This window comes from Passer domesticus, chromosome 2, assembly GCF_036417665.1.
Source record: "Passer domesticus isolate bPasDom1 chromosome 2, bPasDom1.hap1, whole genome shotgun sequence".
Classification (NCBI taxonomy): Eukaryota; Metazoa; Chordata; class Aves; order Passeriformes; family Passeridae; genus Passer; species Passer domesticus.
Genome location: NC_087475.1, coordinates 32,213,441 through 32,236,602, shown reverse-complemented (window position 1 = coordinate 32,236,602; position 23,162 = coordinate 32,213,441). Strand labels below are relative to the sequence as shown.

The 23,162-nt window shown below is 36.7% G+C and overlaps 1 protein-coding gene across 2 annotated transcripts in view; it reads left to right on the top strand.

Moving 5' to 3' along the window:
* TMEM131 (transmembrane protein 131) overlaps window positions 1–23,162 on the top strand; it is a 93,152-nt gene that overhangs the window by 59,520 nt on the left and 10,470 nt on the right. Inside the window, exons 13-32 of one of the 2 annotated variants that reach the window (XM_064408138.1) lie at window positions 1,011–1,119; window positions 1,836–1,989; window positions 2,095–2,265; window positions 2,529–2,639; window positions 2,726–2,860; window positions 3,277–3,381; window positions 4,710–4,796; window positions 7,768–7,920; window positions 8,075–8,150; window positions 8,256–8,370; window positions 9,862–10,000; window positions 10,092–10,201; window positions 10,578–10,644; window positions 11,566–11,717; window positions 12,984–13,126; window positions 14,246–14,432; window positions 15,470–15,655; window positions 17,617–17,775; window positions 18,371–18,966; window positions 22,095–22,270. In XM_064408138.1, the coding sequence (XP_064264208.1) occupies window positions 1,011–1,119; window positions 1,836–1,989; window positions 2,095–2,265; window positions 2,529–2,639; window positions 2,726–2,860; window positions 3,277–3,381; window positions 4,710–4,796; window positions 7,768–7,920; window positions 8,075–8,150; window positions 8,256–8,370; window positions 9,862–10,000; window positions 10,092–10,201; window positions 10,578–10,644; window positions 11,566–11,717; window positions 12,984–13,126; window positions 14,246–14,432; window positions 15,470–15,655; window positions 17,617–17,775; window positions 18,371–18,966; window positions 22,095–22,270 (3,131 nt within the window). Of the gene's footprint in view, window positions 1–1,010; window positions 1,120–1,835; window positions 1,990–2,094; window positions 2,266–2,528; window positions 2,640–2,725; window positions 2,861–3,276; window positions 3,382–4,709; window positions 4,797–7,767; window positions 7,921–8,074; window positions 8,151–8,252; window positions 8,371–9,861; window positions 10,001–10,091; window positions 10,202–10,577; window positions 10,645–11,565; window positions 11,718–12,983; window positions 13,127–14,245; window positions 14,433–15,469; window positions 15,656–17,616; window positions 17,776–18,370; window positions 18,967–22,094; window positions 22,271–23,162 lie in introns of both variants that reach the window. The other variant, XM_064408137.1, reaches the window with a different exon arrangement.

The window sequence follows — 23,162 nt, the reverse complement described above, 5'->3', positions numbered from 1 at the left end:
ATCATTTATGGATTAGCACTTTAGAAATTTAATAGCTCATGGTTTCTAAAACAAGTTAAGTATATTTTAGCTTATACATTCTAAAAGATGAATTCTGTCAACCTGAGGTGATAATACATTCAGATTTTGAAGCTGGTGGGAATTGTTATATGAGGACCTACTGGCTAACACCTACTGGCTAACATATGGTGCATCTTAGAAGGAATGGTGGTTCCTGGGAAAAATACCCAGTTAAGCTGCTTAATGTGTTTAAGGAATTGACTTGATGAATTCTTATCAGTGAAGCAGCCAGCCCTAAATATTTGCAATTTCAGCCATCCTAATTACATGCAGGGGCTTTAGGGGCTTGGTGGCTTTTCTTAATTACTATTTGAATACCTTGATTTTTTTTTTTTTGGCACTACTGCTGCCAGACTAACATTGCTTGTTCTCTGATCTTGGAGCAGATCTGTGAGCATCACTCTTGGTGCTTGTGTAGTTTGAGTTCTTACGTGGATTCTTCTTATCTTTTTGCAACATTTAGCTTGTCTTTCATTTCTTCATTTTTAAGAAGTTGTTACATTTCTGGCCCAAAGATCCTCTCAACTGCTAGTTCTAAGCGAGGGGCCCAGCAATCTCAGGCTTGTGTTCTGTTTGGAGAGGGATAGTTTTAGTCCATATTTTTAGTGGAGACTTCAATTCATCTGGATCCAAATTATCCTCTGGATATGTTCAAGTTATTTATATGACAGCAACAATCAGGCTTCCCTATTGTAGAAAAGCTTAGTAAATGAGGCAGGTCATCTAACTGCTGTTAAATGGGAAGATTTCAGAATTGGGATATCTTGTTTCATAGACTTTACACCGTGTGAATTTGGTTATTGGAATTCCCTTAAGCTCCACCTTTTTCCTTCCACAATAATTAATTTCTGGGCTAGCTCTGTGGTTTTATTCTTCCACTTATACTAGAATAACTTAATGGATCAATTTTTGTCAGCTTTAACAAACTTCTTATATTCTTGTGTGTGCAGCATCAAAAGCAAAAAGAGCATCACAGTCTTCTGGGAAAATAACTGTTAAAGCAAAAGAGAAGAGCTATTCCAAACTTGAAATACCATATCAAGCAGAAGTGTTGGATGGGTAAGCTTCCAGGAACTAAACATAGTTCAAAAACTAAATGCTCTAAATTAGAGGGGAATATTCCTCTTTGTAAACAAATGGATAAGGTAGTCTTAGCCATTAATAAGTTGGTTTCAACACTTGAGTTGAAATTGACCTTAGTGAGTTGTTTTTCAGAGGAGTTGAAGACTGTAGATGAGACTTTTTAAAAATGCAGTATTGGAAATATTTCTGCTTTTGCTGTTCTACTGGTATATGGAGTAAGGATAGAGAAAATACTTTTGGTTTTAAGAAAAATTTTGGAAGAACACTATGTTTCCTTGGATTTTATTACTTATTTACAAAGTATGGCTAAGTTGACTTTAAAAACATTTTGAATGAGGTGCTATTTTATCAACAGAACTGGCAGACTATTTTAACAGCTAACAAACTAAACCTTACTTTATCGGAATTTTTGTGCTGCAGATACATGATTTGGCTAATAAAAAATACATACAATTTGAAAATTTTCTTAATACTTCAACACTTTCATTTAGTCCCCCTATTATTCTGTTACATGTTTTCTTATCTTATTTGATTTACTTAGTTATTGACATCCCTGTAGTGCTGATAATAGTTTCAGCATGCAGTGGGGTATGTACCTTTTTAGCTGTTTGAAATAATGAATTATTTTCTTTGTGCAAGGAAAACACTTTGAGGAAAATCTTTATTTTCTTTACTCTGTTTTCTTTTAATAGTTATTTAGGATTTGATCATGCTGCCACACTCTTTCACATCCGTGACAGTGCTGCTGATTCCGTGGAAAGACTGATCTATCTAACAAACACATTCAGTTTTGCAGTCCTTATACACGATGTTGTGTTACCAGAAGAAGCAAAACCAATGTTTAAAGTAAGTACCATTTCAGTGAATGCTGTTACCTGTTAGTAAATGCTTAAATGTGATGCGCTTTTTTCAGTTGTAAGTAACCTTGGTCTTTATTGTTCACTGATCTAGGTCCAGAACTTCAGTAAGCCAGTCTTAATTCCACCCAATGAATCAAGATATATTTTTACACTTCATTTTATGCCTTCCACATCATCTGTTCACGTAGATAACAATATTCTCCTTATCACCAATGCTTCGAAATTTCACTTACCTGTCCGAGCGTACACAGGATTTCTAGATGTAAGTACTTTCCTTTTTTTTGGCAACTTCTGTCTAATTAGAGGCAGACTTCATAGGACTCTTATTCTACTTTGGTGTCTGCTGAAAATTCTTTTTTGTTCCCTTTAAGTCTTTAGATTTACATAGGAAGTTTATTCATGTAGACTTTTGAGATTGTCATGGTAGTGTTGTATTAAAATTATTAATGTGGTTTTTAATGAGCTTAGAGTTTGAGCACACTTTATATTTCACTTATTTTAAAATACTTTTATCAATCTTTCTAGTACTTTGTACTGTCTCCAAAAACTGAGGAGCGATTTATAGATTTTGGCATATTGAGTGCAACAGAAGCTACCAGCATTTTGTTTGCAGTCATCAACAGCAATCCAATAGAGGTGAGGATGCATTTATTTTTAGTTTATCTTTTAAAAAATTTACATCAATGTTGTTGCTGAAAACAGTACCTTTTGTTCTTTTTAAGCTGGCTATAAAAAGTTGGCATATTATAGGGGATGGTTTGGCTGTAGAACTTCTAACAACTGAAAAGGGAAACAGAACAACAATAATTGCAAACCACCATGAACTACAAAATGCTACTGCATCTGATCAGTCTTCAGTAAGTAAACCTTTCAATCCATTGCTTTAAAGCTAGGTGTAGGAGGGGAGAAAAGAGACAAACCTGTGCAAGTTCTTTTAGTTTCATTTTGGCAGCAGAGAGATAAGAATTCTTAATTTTTGTTTGAACTTGAGTATGATAAAGCATGTAAGCTTCCTAAATTTATTTTAAGGAACAGCATTATATTTACCCTTTCCAAACCTAACCAATCTTGATACCCTCAGATGGTGCTTGTTGTTAATCTGGGATGAGTGGAAATTTATCACTGCAAGGGAATAGATAATTTTTGTGTTAGTCACGTATATGAACTCATTGTTTATCACTGACAGTAGTTTTAAATGGATTTTGAGTCTGGTTTTCATGACATTTCTTTTTGTTCAGTGGAATACCTTGGTAACTTTTTCTACCATTTACAGGTGATCCTTGCATCAGGCTATTATGCAGTGTTCAGAGTAAATTTAATAGCAAAAGAACTTGAAGGAATTCATGATGGAGCTGTACAAATCACAACAGATTATGAGGTATATTTATTGTATAATAAATGAATGTTGCCCAAAAGATCTGTTTAGTCTTTAAGTGTTGTATTAGTGGACAGATGTAGCATGAGTTGAGGTTGGAAGGGAACTCCAGAGGTCAGGTTATCTTTGCAAGTTAACCCTGCATGATACAGCAGGAATGTTACTTATGCTTTTATTGTGATTTTTGTCCAGCTTTCAGAAATATCCATTTAAATCTGACCTAATGCTTTGCATTTTGGGTTTTTCAGTGGCATGACACCTCCTTAAAGCATCAATGCATGGATTTTGGGGCGTATCAAGCTCTGATAATGTGCTTCTCCATACGTTGTCAGTTACTGAAACTAAGCTGTAATATCAGCCATTTTTGTCAAAATGCAGTGTGAAAGCTGTTTTGGAGAGTCATAGAATCATTAAGGTTTAAAAAGACTTAATATCACCATGCCCACTAAACCATTCTGCAGCTTGCCACAGTTTGCTGGCAGGTGATATAACTGAATCCTTGCACTGATTATTATGGGAGAGAACCACTGGTTGCCTCAACTTCATGTGCCTTGTTTTTGCAGGAGACAGAGTCTAATAAATAATGCAATCTGTATTTAATAACTTCGTGTGATATGTGATTAAAAAACCCAAATGTGACTCTGTGCTTGTAAGGCCAGGAAATTATATCACTGATTGTGTGGTTCTGATGGTGCTACAGAAAATGAGAAATTCCCAAATTCTGCCAGTTATTGGAGATTTTAAGTTTTCTTTTAGTATATCCGCACATGTATGTGACCCTTCAGCTACAGATCTGAAGCGTTTCATTTTCTTGCTTGTTACAAGTTATCCTACTCGTATTGGTACTTGAAGTTTATTGCCATCCCTTCCAGCTACTTTCTCAATGTGTGTCTCAAGGTATTACAATAACACCATGTTTTGAGAATTCGGGTTTATCTTCTTCCTTCAGTTACTTTAAAGATGTTACTCTCCTGTTTTCCAACAAAGTAAGCCCCATTCAAATGAGACCTATATAATATCCCATTGGGGAGCTTATGTTTCCAATATGCTTTTCTGTTCCATGTAGAAGAGAACTGAGGATGGCTGAGTAAAGGAGTGCTTCCTGACAGTATGCAGTTCACAATATGATAATGGGTTGAAATCTTAATTCATGTCTCTGTGTTTTAAATGTCTTTATAATCCTAGACTACATTAATTGTAGAATTTTAGGGTTTTGTTATTCTATGCAATTTAAAAAGGGAAGAGGCATTTAAGGGCTGGAAATGTAAGGGGTTTTCTAAATTTTTCTTGGTGTTTTTTTTGTTTTTTTGTTTGTTTTTTTTTGTGTCCAGATTTTAACAATACCAGTGAAGGCTGTGATTGCTGTAGGCTCATTGACCTGCTCCCCAAAACACGTTTTTCTTCCACCTTCTTTTCCGGTAAGAGAGTTGGGGAGGATTAAATGTTTACTTGCTGTGTTTTTTCTTTATATGCCCTTTTCAAGGGAGACCACTGTCCTGAATTCTGTGTCCAGTTGCTGGAGAGGTTGTGCTACCAAACTATTATGATCAGTTTGTCATTATTTTGGGTGTTGTTTGGGATTTTTCCACTACGTGTTCCAAGCATGAATTGTCCCTACATCTCCTAATAGCCCAATTGAATGGGATCTTGGAATACCCATGTAATGGGATAGATCTCATCAGAGGAAGATAGGTCAGTCAGCAGGACTTCAGTGGGTGTTTGCTGCAATTGCCACATATTCCATCTTCCTGCTGATCTCCTGTGTCACAAATTCTTCTGAAGTCTTTTGCTACTCTTGAGATCAAACAGTCATGCCTGCAGTTGCAAAGGTCACTAATTGCTTTTTATCTTTAAGATTTTTTTTTTTTTACTATATAGCCTTACCATTATATGGATACTTACTGAATTGAGTGCCGCATCTAAAACTTCATTATGACCTACTTCATAAGCTTTTGATAAGTTAAAATAGCTTAAAGATCCACTTTCCTTTCATTCACTGGAGATAAAGCAGTTTCTGCATTCTCTGTCTGAATCTACTAGAATGATTAGAAATTATTATCATTACAATGATTATGAAGAAGAATTCTTGTGAAGAATGTCCCCTTTGAGTGCCACATAAAAATATTTTGTTCCATGTTGGACCATAAAGAAGTAATATTTTTTTAATCTCCTTTTGAGTTTGTTCCAGCTGAAATGGTTAAAGAATTTCTCAGTATTTTATAGTAATAAGTCCCAGTAAGTAATAAGGGAGGTTGCTTGTTTGTTTTGTTTATTTCGTTTTGCTTTGTTTTGTTTTGGCAGATACTACTTCTCATAGCACCCGTGTTCCTCAGGCATAGATTCCTTGCTGTCATCGTTCTTTCTCTTCCTTAGATTATTGTGATTTTTATTGTCTTCATGCTTTTTCTAGGAATGTTTTCAGACAATTATTCTTTCAGGGGCTCTTTGGCCTCCTGCATTTTGTTTGGGAGTATAGATTCAGATATAATTATCACCTTTGACAAGATAATAGACTATTTACTGTGTTCAAGCCCCAAGCTTTTCAGAGCAGTCAGCTTCACTTACAACTTCCATTAGTTGATCACTTAACTCTTTATATTTGGAAGCCTAAAATACTTACTTTTACTTTTCTTGGAATAATTTCAAACGAAACTTATGCTCACTGAATTCCTGCTAATCTAACATTTAGTTCTTCTGTAATGCCTCTATTGCTTATGAAAATAAGCCTAAAATAGCACCAGTTCTTTTTGTTTCAGTGTTTGGTGGAGAAACTTGACAGCTACACCATCCAGGAATAACTAGGTGCTACTATTTTAGTAACACATGCTTTTCAGTTCATACTTAGGATGTAATTCTCCTGCAGCTGCCTGGTTCCCAGAGCTGTCTGTCTGTTTATAATTTTAGTGTATTTGTACCTAAGTGTGATTTCTGGTATTCTGTTGAAGGTTGTCACAATACACTGACAGTGTATAAAGGCCTTGTAAAGGTCAGCATCTTGATTTAAACAAATCTTAGCTCTGTTGACTTCTGCTTCATAGTGTCATCTTTCCCTCACAGTGCCACCTCTCAACTCTTCCCTGATCAAAGCTCATCTTTGAGGACCTCTATGCTAAATGGCATTGTTCTGTTTTTCTTATTACTGATGGACAATTTTTTCCCCTTGTCTGTTGTTTCATGTCTAAATGCTATGTAAAGATCTTAGTAAAATACTATTTATTTGTTCTAGACACTTTAACAAACCTGTATCTTGTCCCATTGATGACAGTTTGTTGCTCATAGGAATTCACAGACGAAGCTCAGATATACCTCCTAATTCAGTTTAACAGGACTGTACTGTTGAGGATTTATTCTTGTACTTTCTTTCCCTCTGCAGTTACTACTGTTGAGACTGTTGCAATATGTAACTGTTTTCTGAGGCCACAGGCAAACTTTGAACCTCTTCCACTTAAACTTAGAGAATTTTTTTAGAACTCTAAAATATTGATTTAAGGGGAACAAGAAAAACATGTTCATTAAAAGATAGCCTTGGGTATTATATTTGCTCGTACTGATTTTTTTTTTTTTTTTTTACATAAATCTTAAGTCTCCCCACCAGTCCTGAGTTGCACTTTTATCTGCATTTGTTTCAATTATTTGTTTCATCTGTGCATATCAGGGTTGAGTGTTGAGGTAAGTTGTAAAATATGACCATGGAATCATTGATTTACAACTGAGGCAGGGGTAGAGCTTGAGCATTGTGAGGATTTTGATCATGACAAACTATATTTTCTGTGCTTAAAAGGTGAAATAATGTTTGACTCAGAAAAGGAGACAGACTGTAAAGGTGTGGGGAAAAAATGTCCTGTTTTCTTCTTAAATGTAGTTTTGGTGTGTTGTGTCTTAATTACATTTGGGAGCAGGAAGGAGGGTTTTAAAAGCCCTCTGTCACCTGTAGTTTGTAATCGTAGATTCCCTTTACTCTTCTCTTCAGATTATTTGTGATTTTTAGCAACTAATTTCTATTTCTAATTGCCAGCAGTGGTCTTTTACAAAAAGACTGTTTCCCTTTAGTAATAGGAAGCTCAGCAAACCGAAGTTTTCTCTCGCCTTTCCTCATCTGATATTTTTATCATGATTTGATTAAAGAGAGCTGTCATCCGAGCCCTTCCAAGATACTTAATTTTCAAAGAAGGATGAACTGTGTTTGGAAGCAGATGGAGGAAAAAAATACAACTTCACGTAAACTTACTACCTTGAAGTGTTGCAAATGGCATTTCTTTAGGATAGCCTAGTTAAAATCGCAGTTTAAAATTTCAGCAGTGCTGTGGTCTTTGCCAGCCTGCATAAATAGATACATATGCTGGGGAAAAATGCATATCCTGCAGACTTTCTTCCTTTTATTTTCCTTAGGGGAAAATAGTTCACCAGAGCCTGAACATTATGAACTCCTTTTCTCAGAAAGTGAAAATACAACACATACGGTCTCTGTCAGAAGATGTAAGGTTTTATTATAAGAGGCTAAGAAGTAATAAAGAAGATTTAGAGCCAGGAAAAAAATCAAAGGTTTGTTTATGTCTTATTTCTAAACATTTAGAAGTTCTCTTTTCTCTATAGCATATGTAAAGTTTCTGTGTTCAACAGAAACCTTCCCTCTTTTTTCCTTTGGTTGTTAGATTTAATGTGTTGTTTAATTGATCGGCTCTTACATGTTTTGCAGATTGCAAATATTTATTTTGATCCTGGTTTACAGTGTGGAGATCATTGTTATGTAGGACTGCCTTTTGTATCTAAATGTAAGTAAAGTTCAACTTTATAATGAAAATAATTTAAAATAAGTTTTCTCCTTAAGTAATGATTTTACTTGAAGATTTATAAAAACCCATTATTTCCTACAGCAGATTCTAAAGTTCAGCACAGCATAGCAATGCAAGAAGATGCATGGGATACTGACTGGGATTTGCATGAGAATTTATTCAAAGAATGGACAGAAATAAAAGAGAACTCAAGCCATAGGTAAGTATTTTATTCCTGTTGTTTGCTCAGGCCTTAAGTCAGTAATAATTCTGTGATATGTGTGCTCTTACAGAATACAAAGCTTCTTAATATTGCTGTGCTCTTTAAGAGAGGGGGCTAAGAAGGAATTGCTTGGTCTTCTCTACAAAACCTTTAAAGAGAGCATTTTAAAAGTTAAAAAACAGTAATAATTTCCCTCAAATTAAAGGCAACACTGAAAGTTACTATTCACTGAGTTGATGGAGTTCTTTACAAGATTGTAACAGCAAGGCAGTCTCTACTCCACAAAAATTTCTAAAACCAGATTATACTGGTTGTTCAGTATTCCTGTTTAAACTGTTTTAAATTAGTATCCTCAAGATCCCTTTTAAGATTTCATAAGGGTTTTTTTATTACCACATGATGACATTTGCATTTCAATGAATTACAAAATTTTCTTGGATTTTACTTTGAGAAGATTAATGGTTGCTACTTAATATTTAGAAAAATTAAACTCTGTAGATTGCTACATATCTTTTAGCCATCTGTCTTGTCATACATAAAGTTGATTTAATCTCCAAGAGACATGAGTTAACGTAAGCAGCGTGTGTGTCTTTTGTGTTGATAGCATCCAGATTACCCTTTCAGAAAAAGCATGTGAAGAAACAAAATGTCTGTATGCAACTAAATAGAATAACAAAAGCAATCCCCTCTTATCAGTTCTGTGTTATAATGGTGATATATTATAAACTCCTGAGAAAATCTGATCTAAACAGAATTCTCTACTTAGCCGCACCCGTAACTTTCAAGAATGTTCGTTCTATCCCCTAGCATAAGAGAACAGTAAAGGAGAATGCTGCTAAAGATTAATTCTGAATAAGAAGTAGTTCTAACTTGAATATACAATGTTTTAATATTATTTATTATATTTTAAAATATTTAATACTTTTTAAGAGAGTTAAAGTTACTCAGCTCTCCAAAAGATCATTCAGGGAAAGAAGAGAGAACTTCTGAAAACAAACAGGTTGTGACTTGGACATTTGGAGTTTTTCCAAAATATTTCTCTGGGTTTGAAGCCTAATATTTTGTCTGTTTTGCTAACTGGAGAGCTTAGTTTCAGTTCATGCTGGAGAGCTTGTGGGAGAAGGGGACCCAAGGCTGTTGTGAAGGTTGTTTAATAGCAAAGAACTTCATTCACTGATGGAAGTAGTGGCTAGCACCAAGTATGACTTGTTCAAATTTGCTTTAGGTTTATTAGACAGAGGTGCAGGCACACAGTCTGTGTATCCATTGCATTTAGAGTAGATGTACTGATTTACTGTGCCTATGCAGGCAAAATACATTTTCTGGGTTGTGGATGCTATATGGAATTTTTTCCTTTCTGCTGGTTTGTACCTTTGCAAATTGTCAAATAGATTTTGGGTTATTTTTCTTATTGATCTGAATCTCAGTGATAGTCTCAAAATTTGTTTCTGCAAAACATAAAAGTGAGTTTTATAACTGTTTCTCCAGACTGAATGCTGTATTTGAAGTGGACACAGATCTTCAGAAGAATGTTCGGTTGAAAATTACAGCAGAAATGTCCTGGCCGTCCATCCTTACTTCCCCACGCCATCTAAACTTCCCTCTTACCAACACAAACAGCTCATCAGTAAGTTATTTTAGTGATAGTATCCTTTAAAGACATGTTTCTAATTGCATTAATAGTAATGTAAACTTATTTAAAAATTCTTTCTGAATAGGAAGAAGAAATTTTTCTAGAAAATCCAGCTGATGCTCCTGTGTATGTTCAGTTTCTTCCAGTAGCTCTGTATTCTAGCCCATCCACTTTTGTTGATAAGCTGTTAGAACGGTAAGTGTTGTTGTGTTGTTGTGTTCTCACTGGGCAGAGAAAATGCATTTTACAAGAAATGAGTGCATGATGTGGCAGTTGTGTTGGTAGTTCATATTGGCCATCTCCAGAATTTGAATTGTTAGGCCAGTTGAGAACTGAATCTATTGCCATTGAACACACATCTGAATTTTTTAATGAACTAAAATGTGTTTACATTTCTTCTTTAACTTGATGTACAATGGGGGAAAATTAAAAAAAAAAAAATCAAGTGATGCTTTCAGATGCATATTGGGCTACCATAGATACTTGATTTGTGCTAAAATTCATAAATGCAAGTATGTCATTACCTTCCCTGATCTTTCTGTGAGAAAGAAAAATTGCAATTTCATTTCAGGTTTAATTTGAGTAAACCAGCTAATTTCAATCAGAGGACTCTAGAGTTCCAGGTCTTCAGAAATTGTGTATGTATTTCAATACTTTCTTGCTAATTTTAAATTTGGGTATTTTAATGTTTTAATAAGAGTTCAGTCACACATGTTTTGAGGTTTCGGTATTAGTGTGGAAAATGTAATATAAATGTAATATGTGTTGGATATCAGGAAATTGGGAAAAGAAATATTTCTTCAAATGTAACTAATAAAGTGTCACTTTTTCTATATGCTTACATTGTAATACAGCTGTGAAAGTTACAGGAAAACTGCATTTTCTCATTCACTTATTGGCAGGATTATTTTCTTCAGCACAGTGGTTACTAGTTCTAAAATTAGCAAAGAATTGATTATTCCATTGCTTTGTTGATTCTTTTAAGTGATTTGAGTATCGTGGACTAATTTTATGTGTGTGCATTTTCATATAGAGCATGCCACCCACATCCTAAGCACTACCTTTATCTGACTTTTCCCCTCCATTTGCAGTTTGTTTTAGATTACCATTCGATGCTTATTCAGTGTCTCAAGACAAATGGCAAACTTCGCAAAATACACTTCTTTGAGTAGCTCTTGTGCTTTGTTTGCTTAACAATGGAAAATTCCAAGGAGAAAAAATAGTTCATAATGGTTTGATACTAGTTTAGTGTTCAAAATATATATGTAAGAACTTCTGATCTTTTTCTTCCACTAGAACATTATGAATCTACATGGGTGAAGTTTAGCTAGGTTCTGTTTTGTTGTGTTGTTCTGCTTCTCCATTAACGCAAGCAGTTTACTAATAAGTAGAGAAATTCTTGTGCTATCAGAGTTTCTGGTTTAAAAAGCCAGAATATGTCATTGAGTAATATCCTTTTTTAGGACAAGACCAATTTTCTAGCTAAAATAATGCCATTTCTATCATGTAAAAATGTCCTATTTTTTAAAGACTTGCTTTGTTTGCCCCACCCTCTTAAGGTCCAACCACTACAGACCACTGTGGGACTTACAAAGGGCCTGGCTCGTCATTCCATTTTAAGTCTCATATTAAAACCTGGTGAGAGAAAGTCTGTCAAAGTAAAGTTCACTCCAGCTCTTAATAAAACTGTTTCATCATTGATTGTTATCAGGTAAGAGATATTTCTGGAATAAGTGTGAGTTTTTCTGTTTTTCTGTTTATATATAATATCATACTTGTGATCAGCTGTCAAGAAACTATTGCTTTTATAAGAATAATTGTAGAATCCTGCGTGTCTGCAGAGAGATTTAATGTCATTGTGACATGTCTTAGAGTATTTTAACTGTATTCATATATATTCAGTGATATAAATCTATAAGCCACTGTTACGCTTGCCACAGAATCACAGGTTTGGATGGGAACTTTAAAAGTCATTAATCCAACCCCCCTGCAATACCAGGGACATCTTCAGGTTTCTCAAAGGTCTATCTGATCTTGAATGTTTCCAAAGATGGGGCATCTACAACCTCTCTGAGCAATCTGTTTCAGTGTTTTAGTGCCCTCATTGTAAAATTTATTTTTCCCTAAATCTAAGCGGAATCTACCCTGTTCTAGTTTTAAAACCATCACTCCTTTTCCTGTCACTACTGGGCCTATTAAAAAGTTTGTCCCCATCTATATCACAGACTCCCTTTACGTACTGGAGCTCCTGTGTGGTCACCCTGAAGCCTTCTCTTCTCCAGGCTGAATAATCCCAGTTTTCTCAGCCTTTCCTCATAGCAGAGGTGCTCCATCCCTCTGATCATTTTGGTGCCTCTTGTCTGGACTTGTTCCAACAGATCCATGTCCTTCCTGTGCTGGGAGCCCCAGAGCTGGACACAGCACTCGTGGTGGGGTCTCACCAGAGCAGAGCAGAGGGGCAGAATCCCCTCCCTCACCCTGCTGCCCACACTCTCTGGATGCAGCCCAGGGTATGATTGGCTTTCTGGGCTGTGAGTGTGCATTGCTGGGTCATGTCCACCATCTTACCCACCAATACATGGAGATTTGATTTCTGAAATACATTCTACACTGTCTTGAAAGAAGGGTCTCTGGTTTAGAGATGCCCTTTGCAAGATAAAGCTACAATGCAAGTTCAGTCTTTCTAGTGAAGAGAATTGAGTTCACTTTTGTGTCAGGTGTGATGCCTTAGTAAGAGTTTCAGATTTTAACTAGTATTTCACTGGAGTTTGTATTTGTATGTTTTGGTGTGATTTCTTAGGGTTTTGTTTTGCAAACACTACATTTGAGACCCCTGCTGTTTACTTCCATAATGTGGGGAATTCGCTGTGGAGCAGCTATTTGAACAGGATATTTGTTCTCCAGGTTTGGGATATGGGCTCATTGTCTATGGAGAAGCTTTTATGAATGTTTCCCCTCCCCCATTTTTTCCCCACAGAAATAATTTGACTGTAGTAGATGCCATAATGGTAGAAGGACAAGGAACAACTGAGAGCTTGAAGGTTGCAGGCAAACCTCCTGGTCCAGGAAGTTCTTTACGCTTTAAAATCACAGAAGCATTATTAAAAGACTGTTCAGAAAGTGAGTACTTCTTGAGCTAATATGCTGAACAGAAAATAAGTTGTATTTTATGTGTAGAACTTGATGTGTGGAAATATTTTTCCCCTCTTCTAGTGACCCAGAAATTCAACTCCTTTAAATACATTAAAATGGCTACTTTATTTAGGTAGAATACAAAATATGTGATGGTTTTTGTTTGAACATGAGAATTAGGAAATAAAACAGAAGCTCTTTGTCTACTTAAATTCAAGACAGAGGAGGTAAAGATCTTGGCATATTTACTAGTAAAATCTCTAGTTCCTAAATTTAATACAGATTGGATCGTGGGTGTAACTTCCAGTGTACTTATTTTCTTCGCACCTTCATAATCTTTAAGCACATAACCATTGGGGAAAAAAGGTTGGGTATGTTCCTTGATGAAAATTAAATCCTAGCCAGATTCTAGTCTGAGATCAGAGAGAGGTTTTCTGCTCTGTAGCCTCAGGCTTGTTTCTGAGAGGAGAGCTAAGAGTACCTATATTACCTAAGAAACTGGTAAAAGAGTTTTAGTTATATCTGGTATTAAAATCTGCTTTGCAGTTTTCCAGACATTTCTAAGTTCCATGTTAATTATTATCTGAGATTATTCTGCTTTTTGTGAGGGGTGACTAAGAAAACTTGAAGTAAAGCTTAGTCATTGCCTTTTACCTGTTGTGATTAGGGATTTTTTTTTTCTTTCTTTTGCTAATAAGATATATGTAGTTAAGCCATGTATTTTTTTAAGACATACCAAAAAAAGAAACAATAAAAACTGTTTTAATTCTTCTCTTGCTGGGACTGTTCACAGAATACCATAACATTAGGAAGTACATGAAAGAGCTTTTCAGCTTAGGTGATTTCTTTGTGGGACCTCAGTGCTGTCAGAGGTTAGGAGATATGTGTTTGTTCTGGGATGAGTTAGAGGGTTCTGGAATTGTACAAGTGCCCTACCTTGACAGTGATGGGAATCTGTCTGCAGAGATACATTCCTACAAGTTAATTTCCATGGGCCTTGCTAGTCTCCCTTCTGCTGTAATACTGACAGAACTCTCCTCTGTAAAATATGGATATACTGAAGGACATCTGCTTAGCATAACACTAACCACTGCTGTTTGTTTCTAGAAATGAAATATAAAGAACCAAATTTCACACTCAGAAGAACGTTTAAAGTGGAAAACACAGGGCAGCTGCAGATTAATGTGAAAACGATGGAAATCAGTGGCTACACATGTGAAGGATATGGATTTAAAGTAGTTAACTGTCAGGAATTTGCACTAAGTGCCAATGCCTCTAAAGACATTGTCATATTGTAAGTGGTTTTTCTTACATCTAAATGGAGCGTTACATTCGGAATTTTAATTTTGTTTCAGAGGAAAACTCTCTTGGTTAAATTCTCAGGGCTTTTTTCTGAAGTTTTGAGTGTATAGGGGTTTTGTACAGTGTTGTACATCTATGATTTTCTCTCTTCTTGCAAACATTATTTGATTTTTTTATTATACCATGTTTTTGTGACTGACTATAGTATTACTTCTATTACTGTCCAGTAAGTATAACTTGCTGTGTTGGAATAATGTTACTGTATGAGGTTATATAAATTTCCCTTATTTAACTTGTGAATGCACATGGGACCTAGACCTACGTATGGTTTTGGTGCATTGCAGTATGTAGAAGAGAGCCTTCAGTCCAAGAGTTTTTATTGTAATGCACATTATTTTAGTCTTGAGTATTTCTTCTGTTGCCTTAATAACAATGATTGTGTAGTTCTATCATTTTTTATTGTAAAAAGTCTCTGCACCAAACACTGATCTTGTAACAGTGCTTTGTTGTAAAGTTAACTATGCAGAAAATGGTATCTTAAGTTCAGAAATTTCTTCTCTTCTGCAGGTGAATGTATAAAATATTGCTGCAGTGAAATATTTCACTAGTATTTTTGCGCAATCTTAGTTTGTGATGAGACTGTGATATAGTGGTGATATTTTTGAAAAGTCAGTGACTCAAAGGTGACGTGTTTAAAAATCTATAGCTCTCACAGTGCTTGGTTCCATTACTTACTTAGACCTGCATTTTTACTGCATTCATAGCTTTATTAACAGGTGTGGTAGAACATTTTCAGGTATTATAACTTCATATGGTACCTCAGGAGCAATCTAGAATAAGATGTGTTAATGAACATAGTCAAACACATCTTGAGGTATTTGAAAGATACACAAGTATTTTTAGGCTGTGTGGTAATCAGTGGAGTTGAATTACAGGTTTTTTAATTTATAATTTATGAGTTATAAAAATTGCCTCAAATTTTTGTGCTGTTCATATGAAAAGTTCTGATGTGCTTTATGTTGTTTCCAGGTTTACACCAGATTTCACTGCTTCCAGAGTTATACGTGAATTAAAATTCATCACTGCGGGAGGCTCTGAATTTGTATTTATCTTGAATGCATCGCTTCCATATCACATGTTGGCAACATGTGCTGAAGCACTGCCCAGGCCCAACTGGGAACTGGCACTGTACATAATCATCTCAGGAATAATGAGGTTGTGTGTGTGTTTGTTCTTACTGCTGTATGGGCACGAGCTGCCACTGCTCGAATATGGGTTACACAGAAGCACATGGGTATTCAGCACATGCTCTCATTGTTTTGCAGTAGAATAGGCTAAAAGGAGATCAAATTGATAAGCACTCCTATAGATTGAATGAGAACTGTTTAAGGCAAAGGAGTACTGACTTTCTGCTCAAACCAAGGACAAAATAATACACTTCTTGCTTGAACCTATTTCCTAAAGTGAGATACATACTCCTGTTAGCCCTGATAATCTGTAGGGGTTTTGATAAATAAGCCAAACTTGAAACATATTAGGTGTTAAAGCACTGATAGCAGTGAATTCCTGTAGGAATGTAAGCATCCTTCTGGAGTATTGTGCTTTAGAGAGATATAAGGCAGTGCCTGTAATGAGCTTAGCAGATGCCTTGGATGAATTTAACTTTGCTGCCACTTGTAATGTGACAGACAACTGGTGATACTAATAATGGGATTTCTGAGAACCTGAAGGACATTGTTTGCAACACTGCACACCCACAGGTTACATAGTAGGATATTAATGCACATTTTTCCTCAGCAAACAGACGTGCTAATTATACTTTGTTGAATTATGAGTTCAAAATGCCACCATTTTCACAGTCTAACCTGTACCTATCTTTATTTGAAATCAAGAGTTATAAACCCCATGTCCCTGCTCACCTCCTGAATGTGAGACGCTTTACCCCACTGCTTCTCTTGTGCAGAGAAAACCCTAGCATGGAAACTTATCAGTATGAGTTTTTACTTATCAGTAGCAACAAATGCTGTTTTTCTTAGTGTTAAGCTTATATCTTAATGTGAAATGTATTGGTGCTGTAGATGCCTCTGAAGAAAAACTGGTCTTTCTGTGTGCTGCAAATCCAAAGCATTATCACATACGTGTCTTAGTCCTTTTTCTTCCCCTGCAGTAAATTACTGGCTCTTCCGTTTTGAAAATGTTCACTAAGGCTGTCTTTCGTTGTAGGGATTAACAAAAAAAATAGAGAAGATAAAGTTACAGCCCACTTCATTTTATTTTTTGACTCTTCAGCACTTTCCTAAGTAATGCAGTGTTTAGTGAGGAAACTGCATTTTCCAAAGTAAGAGGAAAATTTCTGTTACTTAGGAAATGTTGTGTCGTCACTAACACTGCATTACTTGAAAGTGCTGAGTGAGTACTTATGTGGTTTTCTTCTATATATGTGCTAGAAATGTATGGGCTGAGTTTGGTTTTAATTTTTTGACAAAGTTATGTTTGTTAGCTCATAAGTGCAGTTTGCTTGGATAATTTTATATGTGCTGTATTTATTAATTAAACTTTACAAAGAATAGAGAATACTAATCCCTTCCCTTACTATGTCTTTTTCCTAAAAATTTAAAAATCCTTCTTAGCAGCAAAGTAGAGAAGAGTCCTATTATACTTTATAATATTCCAAGATTCCTGTGCATAAACTGCCTTTAACTTTTAGGATGCCATCATGTATGTGTTTGCTAGTTGCCACTAAAATAACTCTTCTGTGTCACTGCAAAGCTATCCTTTATTTCTAGGAATGAACACTAGGAGTTTGTGTAGTCCATGTTTTTTAGTTTGATAATGTGATGTTTATTTTTGCCTTCCCTAAATCACTACTGCTTTGAGTAGTGACATGCTTGTGGCTCCAGGTGTTGAAGTCCAACTATTTTTTTTTTTTTATTAATACTCTTGGCAACTGCACGTCAGGCTTGCATCTAGCTCCCATTCTCAGTGCTGGTGATTTGCTTATCATGCCAGTCTTGTGTATGTTATGTTTCTATCAGACAAAATTGTGGTTTGGATGCAATTTTTAGTATTTTCAGTACAGGATACAAACTTTTTGTCCTGTGTGATTAGAGTCATTAGTTTTTAAATGCTCAAAACTAAGAAATAAATCCTTAGATTACTACCTTTCTTCTCTGCAGTGTACTCTTTCTCTTGGTAATTGGAACAGCCTATCTAGAAGCTCAAGGAATTTGGGAGCCATTTAGAAGACGCTTGTCCTTTGAGGCCTCAAATCCTCCTTTTGATATGGGAAGGCCACTTGATCTCAGGAGAATAGTTGGAATTTCATCTGATGGAAAGTAAGTAAATGTTTGGGCTGCTTTTGGTACTTTTGCCATTTATTTCTTTGCTTCTTTAGTTATCAGGTCAGTTAGAAAGTAATACTGCTCTGTAGAACAGGTGGATGAATAAAGATATCCCCACAGTTGCTTGTAAAAAGATGGCTTGGATGAAAATATGAACTTTATGATTGTGAGGAATATTCTTCTTTTGCGGGGGGGGGAAAAAAAGGAAGGGAAAAAAGATCCACCAAAAACCAAACCCTGCCAAGTTTTCTGTTAACATTCTCAAAAATGAAATGTATAGACTACAAAAAAAATTGCAGGCCAGAAGTTCTTACCTTAGGTGTCTTGAAGTTAAGATTGTCTCCTTACAGTGTTCCCTCCATCATTTATATCAACAGTAATTTTACTGTGTTTTTGTTCCTGTCTACAGCAGGCGAGTCATCAGAAAATGGTAAAGGCTACTGCCTTGCCAAACCGGTTTTAGGCATTTTTGCTGGTTGTATGCCAAGAATAGTATAGTTCAAGGCTTCTTTTGGATATAGTGATTCTCTTTTCATGGTGAAGAATGGAAACACTGCAAAGTATGTTTAAATGTGTGTTACTCTTCCAGCTTGAATACACTTGGATCGGATTCTAATCACAGTTCGTCCAGAGGAATTTATGGAGCAGGCAGTTCGTCTTCACGATCCGGTGCAGGGAATCATAAGCAATGCAATGCAACAGCACACCTTCACAGCAATAGAAATACACCTGATGTTGAAAACATCAAATCCAAAACTAATTCAAGTATAACTAACAGGACTTCAGCACAAGCAGCTTCCATGCAGTCAGTAAACAGAACGGGCCCCTTTACCTTGGATTCAGGTGCCACAGCTCAGACTCATGCCGCAGGCAAAAAAGCCAAGGGGACGAGGCAGAACCAGCAGCTGATGCAGCAGCAGGCACCAGCTTTGGCAGAGCAGCCCCTCCAGCAACCCCCTGCATCTGGGCCCCAGCAGCAAGAGCAACAGACTGAAAGTGCTTTGCCACAGCTCCCGCTTCTCAGCCCGCCTCACGGAGAATGTGCCAGCAGCAGAAGGCACAGCTCAGAGGATTCAGATCTCACTGGGCTCATAGAAACTATGGAAAAAGACTTTGACCACCCAGAATCCCCTTCCCCTGATGTGTTTACAGAACAGCCCCCATCTCCACTAGCAAAAAACAAAGGTAATACAATTCTGTTTTAATGGGATGATTCCCTGTATAAACTACAGGACAAGATTTAATCAACTGTAAAGGTCATGTTTTTGTAGTGTGAGAAGGGAGTGCTTCTCTGTGGTTCCCTGCCTGTGCTGTGTGCCTGTGTCTTGAATACTTCTGTTACCTTATGGCAGTGATGTTTGCTGTGCAGTGCTAGCTTGTCATTCTTCCTGCAAAAACGGCAGCATGTTTGGATGAAAGCAGGTGTGAATATCTAGCCACCTGATTCTCTGAAAAAGAAAAATGCTTTTTGGTGCTACTCCTTTGCCTTTGGGTTGGCATCTGTCCCGCTCACCTCCATAATTTGGGCTTGGGGCTCAGGGTTGAGGAAGGGAAAAGGAAGTTGTCCTAGTGTATTGTGAAAAGTGAGGCAGAGAGAAAGGGAGAAGGAGGAGAAGAGAGGGAGAGATGGGTAAATAGTCCCTGTGGTATTGTTTGGGAATGGAATTCTTCATGCCCAGACTTGCAGTTGTAGAAAATCCTTAGTGTCAGGTGGTCAGCAAATTAATATAAGGCACCTGTGTCTACACATTACATTCATTTTTGGATGAGGCTAGAGTTGAGTTTGACTCGTTTATCCATCTTCCCAGTTGTGTAGTGGTTAAAATAAGGAATTGAATTTCATACATTAGATATGTTTAGACTTTTGAAATTATGTCAGTTATTGCCTTCTTATGAACATTTCTTGAAATAGGATTTCTAATTATGATTTTTGCATTAGCAATTTCAATTGCATCTCGGAGTTATATGATTATTTATTGTTAATGTTTATTTCTAAACATTTTGTCATTTTTTGCTACCAGCACTTGTACAGAAATGTCACTGTATTGCTTATTAGAGGTAAAGTTAAGAAAAGGAATCATGGGAAGGCAACATCTGTAAGATTGTGCCTCATCAAAGACAAAGGCTTCTCTCTGTTAGGTGGTAATGAGTAGAAAGTTCTTAGTTCAGAGTGGATGTTAGGATGTGTTTGGACTTTCAAAGTGGAGACTCTGAAGTGGTGAGAGGTTTTGGTGTCTCACTGAAATCACTAGTGTGTTTCTGAGCTGTTATGTTTTTAGTTTTCAGTGATAGGTGGTTGGGAGAATTAAGAGAACTGCCATCAGTTTGTCAGATATTCATTCCATAAAGGCTAAATAGGACTCCAGAAGGTGATGTGGTGGTAGGGAGGTTTCATGGACAGTGTCCATAGTGGCAAACAGTGCAGTGTTGGAGCTCTGGAAAGCAAAGTGTCTGGTGGTGAGGATGCAGCATTCTCATGGGTTACATATGAACATACATGGGTGTGTAGTGGACTGACCCAGTCCATGTACTGAATGCCTGAAAGCGCTTTGGAGTGCATCTGCCATTTCTAGCTCCCTGAAAGAAGGAAGCAGCTCTTGCACTTGAGAGCTTTTTGTGATGCAGCTGCACGCAGTATGTGGAGATTATCAAGTTTGATTTCAAAAGCATATTCCCACTCCAGACAATGTAGTGTGTCCATTCCCATTTGTCCTCTTCAAAATGTAAAAACATAAAACCACAGGGGAAGTTCCATAGTCTATCTGCACCTACATACACATAGGGGTATTTGTCTTTAGATAAGTACTTAGAGCTAATCACAAACTTTGCAGAAGCAGCAGCTTCTGGACTAAAACTGTCTGTCATAAGACCTGGTGCAGAATTGCTGTTTTATATAGTCTTCTGTTTCAGCTTTCTAATAGTTGGATCCTAGCAGACTGCAGTGGAGACTGCATTAGATTTTTGTGAAACAGCTGCTTTATATTACGTTTTAATGTCATGATAACATTTTACATAGATTTTCTAATTATGAACATTAAACTGTTTAGCAATGCTGAATGTGGACTACATTTTCAAGCAAATTTTGGAACAAGGACTTCTGAGGTCCAGCCAAAATGCCCCCAAAATGCTGAAAGCCAACCTTGAAAAAATGTTCATAAAAAGATCTACTTGTATTTACATATCTATTTGCATTCATGCTAAAAAGAGTATTTTTATCTCAAATATTTTTGTTGTCCTAGATACTGAAAACTGTACTGTCTTAAACTACTTAAACTACTGTCTTAAAAAACAAAGTTTAAAGCACTGATGTGTATCTGGTATTTGCCAAAATAGTGAAGGCAAATTTCTGGTTTGGTACAAACGTTACCATTTTGCCAAATGAGATATAACAGCTGTCAGAATGCTTCCAGTCTCAATTCCAGCTCGAGCTAGTACAAATTCCAGAAGAGGCAGATCCAGTTATTCAGCACAGGTTACTTGAGTCTTTATCTGAGGGAACAGTTAAACCCATGCAGGAGGCTGTAGGCAGGCACTGTGTGGCTCATAAATGAGAGTGCTTATTTTGAAGAGCAGTATCTTAGAAGGATCCTGTGAGTAAAGGCACATACTACAGCTAATAAGATGCAAAACTGTTGTGAAAGCTCAAACCCTGTGAGAGCACAGCAGCAGGTGATGGTAAGCTCGTGAAGACTCTGCACACACATGAACAGTTGCTTTGTATTGAGAATAGTCCACTCTGAAGGAATAAAATATGTCAGGAGGAGAAAGTACACTTGGGTGTGAGATTTTCAGTTTTTGGTCATTTGGGTTTTTTTACCTCATTGCTATAGAAATACTGTTAGTGATTTTCTCATCCACACTAGTCTTATTTCAAGTTGTTTGGTGTTTTATTGGGTTTTTTTTTTCAACTGACAAACATGCTGATCATTTCTGTTCTTCATTTGTTTGGATGATAGTGTTTTTGCCATCCTTAGAAATTTATGTTTAAATATAATGTTATGTGGTTTAACTGTCAAATTGGGTTCTATAGTGTTTAAAAGGAATGCCAGGAACAGAGCAGAGAAGAATTGTAGACAACCAGGTGCCCACGTCCATGGGGAGGCAGTGGGGACAGAGCTCAGGAGCATAAATGTGGTGGTCATTAGGGTTCTTCTTTTGCTCACATTTGGTGCAAAGGAGCAAAAGTGGTTGGTGTGTCATAACAGGCAACAAACTTCAGAGGCTTAATCATATGGGGTAGCCTCTGAACTGAAGGGAACTCTCCTGTCTCTGAGCACTGCTGCTGAGCATCTGAAGCATCCTTATCTTCCTAGGAAAAGGGAAAACGATTCAGCGCAAGGCTAAGCCACAGAAGAAGCGGGAAGAAAAGGACAGAAGAGGGAAAGGAAAGCAACAGGAGGATGAGCTGAAGGATTCCTTGGCAGATGATGACAGTTCTTCAACCACAACAGAAACCTCCAACCCAGATACAGAACCACTTCTCAAAGAGGTATGGCACTGCTGAGAAAAGGAGTGTGTCACCTGTTGGAGCAGGAACACAGTCTCTCTCCCCCACACCATTCTCATATAATACCTAATAAAGGAAGAATGTTAATTAAAATGCACCTTTCCTGATTCTTGCCTTCACTGTATCAAATCTGCACCTCTGAGTGTGAATATGCTTGAGCCCTGTAGTCTCAGGACTAAAAATGCTCAGGTGACTGTGACTTGAATTAGCCAGCAGCTGTCAGCAGCATCGTGGTGATTATCTCCTGGCCTGTTCTATTTGCAGAATAAAATGCCAAAGTGTGGGTGCTAATTTCATTCAGTAATTAAGGTGCATGCTAAATCATGGCTTTTGCGAGTTATAAAGGCTCAGATCAATGGTGGTAACTTGTCAGCACGTAGTTAACTTAATTACCTTATACAATTCCCCTACTTTTGCTTAACTTATTCAGCTCACGTGCTCCAAGGTAATAAACTAATGTCTACAATTTGTGTCGTGGTTGGATTGTCATAGATATTTTGTCCTAAAGCAAACTCTGACAAACAAAGGAGAGGTAATGCCAAAGGGAAGAAAACCAATCCTAAATTTTCATATCTTAAATTTGAACTTTGTAAAAGACAGCAATTATAGCTGTGGGAAAAAAAATCCGTAGGATATATTTTAAGGGTTACAGTTTAGTAAGTTGTCACTTGAAAGTTACTGTTGATATTTTCAGGATGGCTATTTGAGAATATACTTGTATTTAGAAAGACTTAGAAGTGTGGCTAAAGAAAATAATAAACTGAATGGTGAGGTTGCTCATATTATTTGCTTTGTTGAAGAGTGTGTTTTAGGTGGCCTGGACTGCATGCAGCAGATGTAGTAGGTCTCAGTACAGAGCTGGCATCATATTATA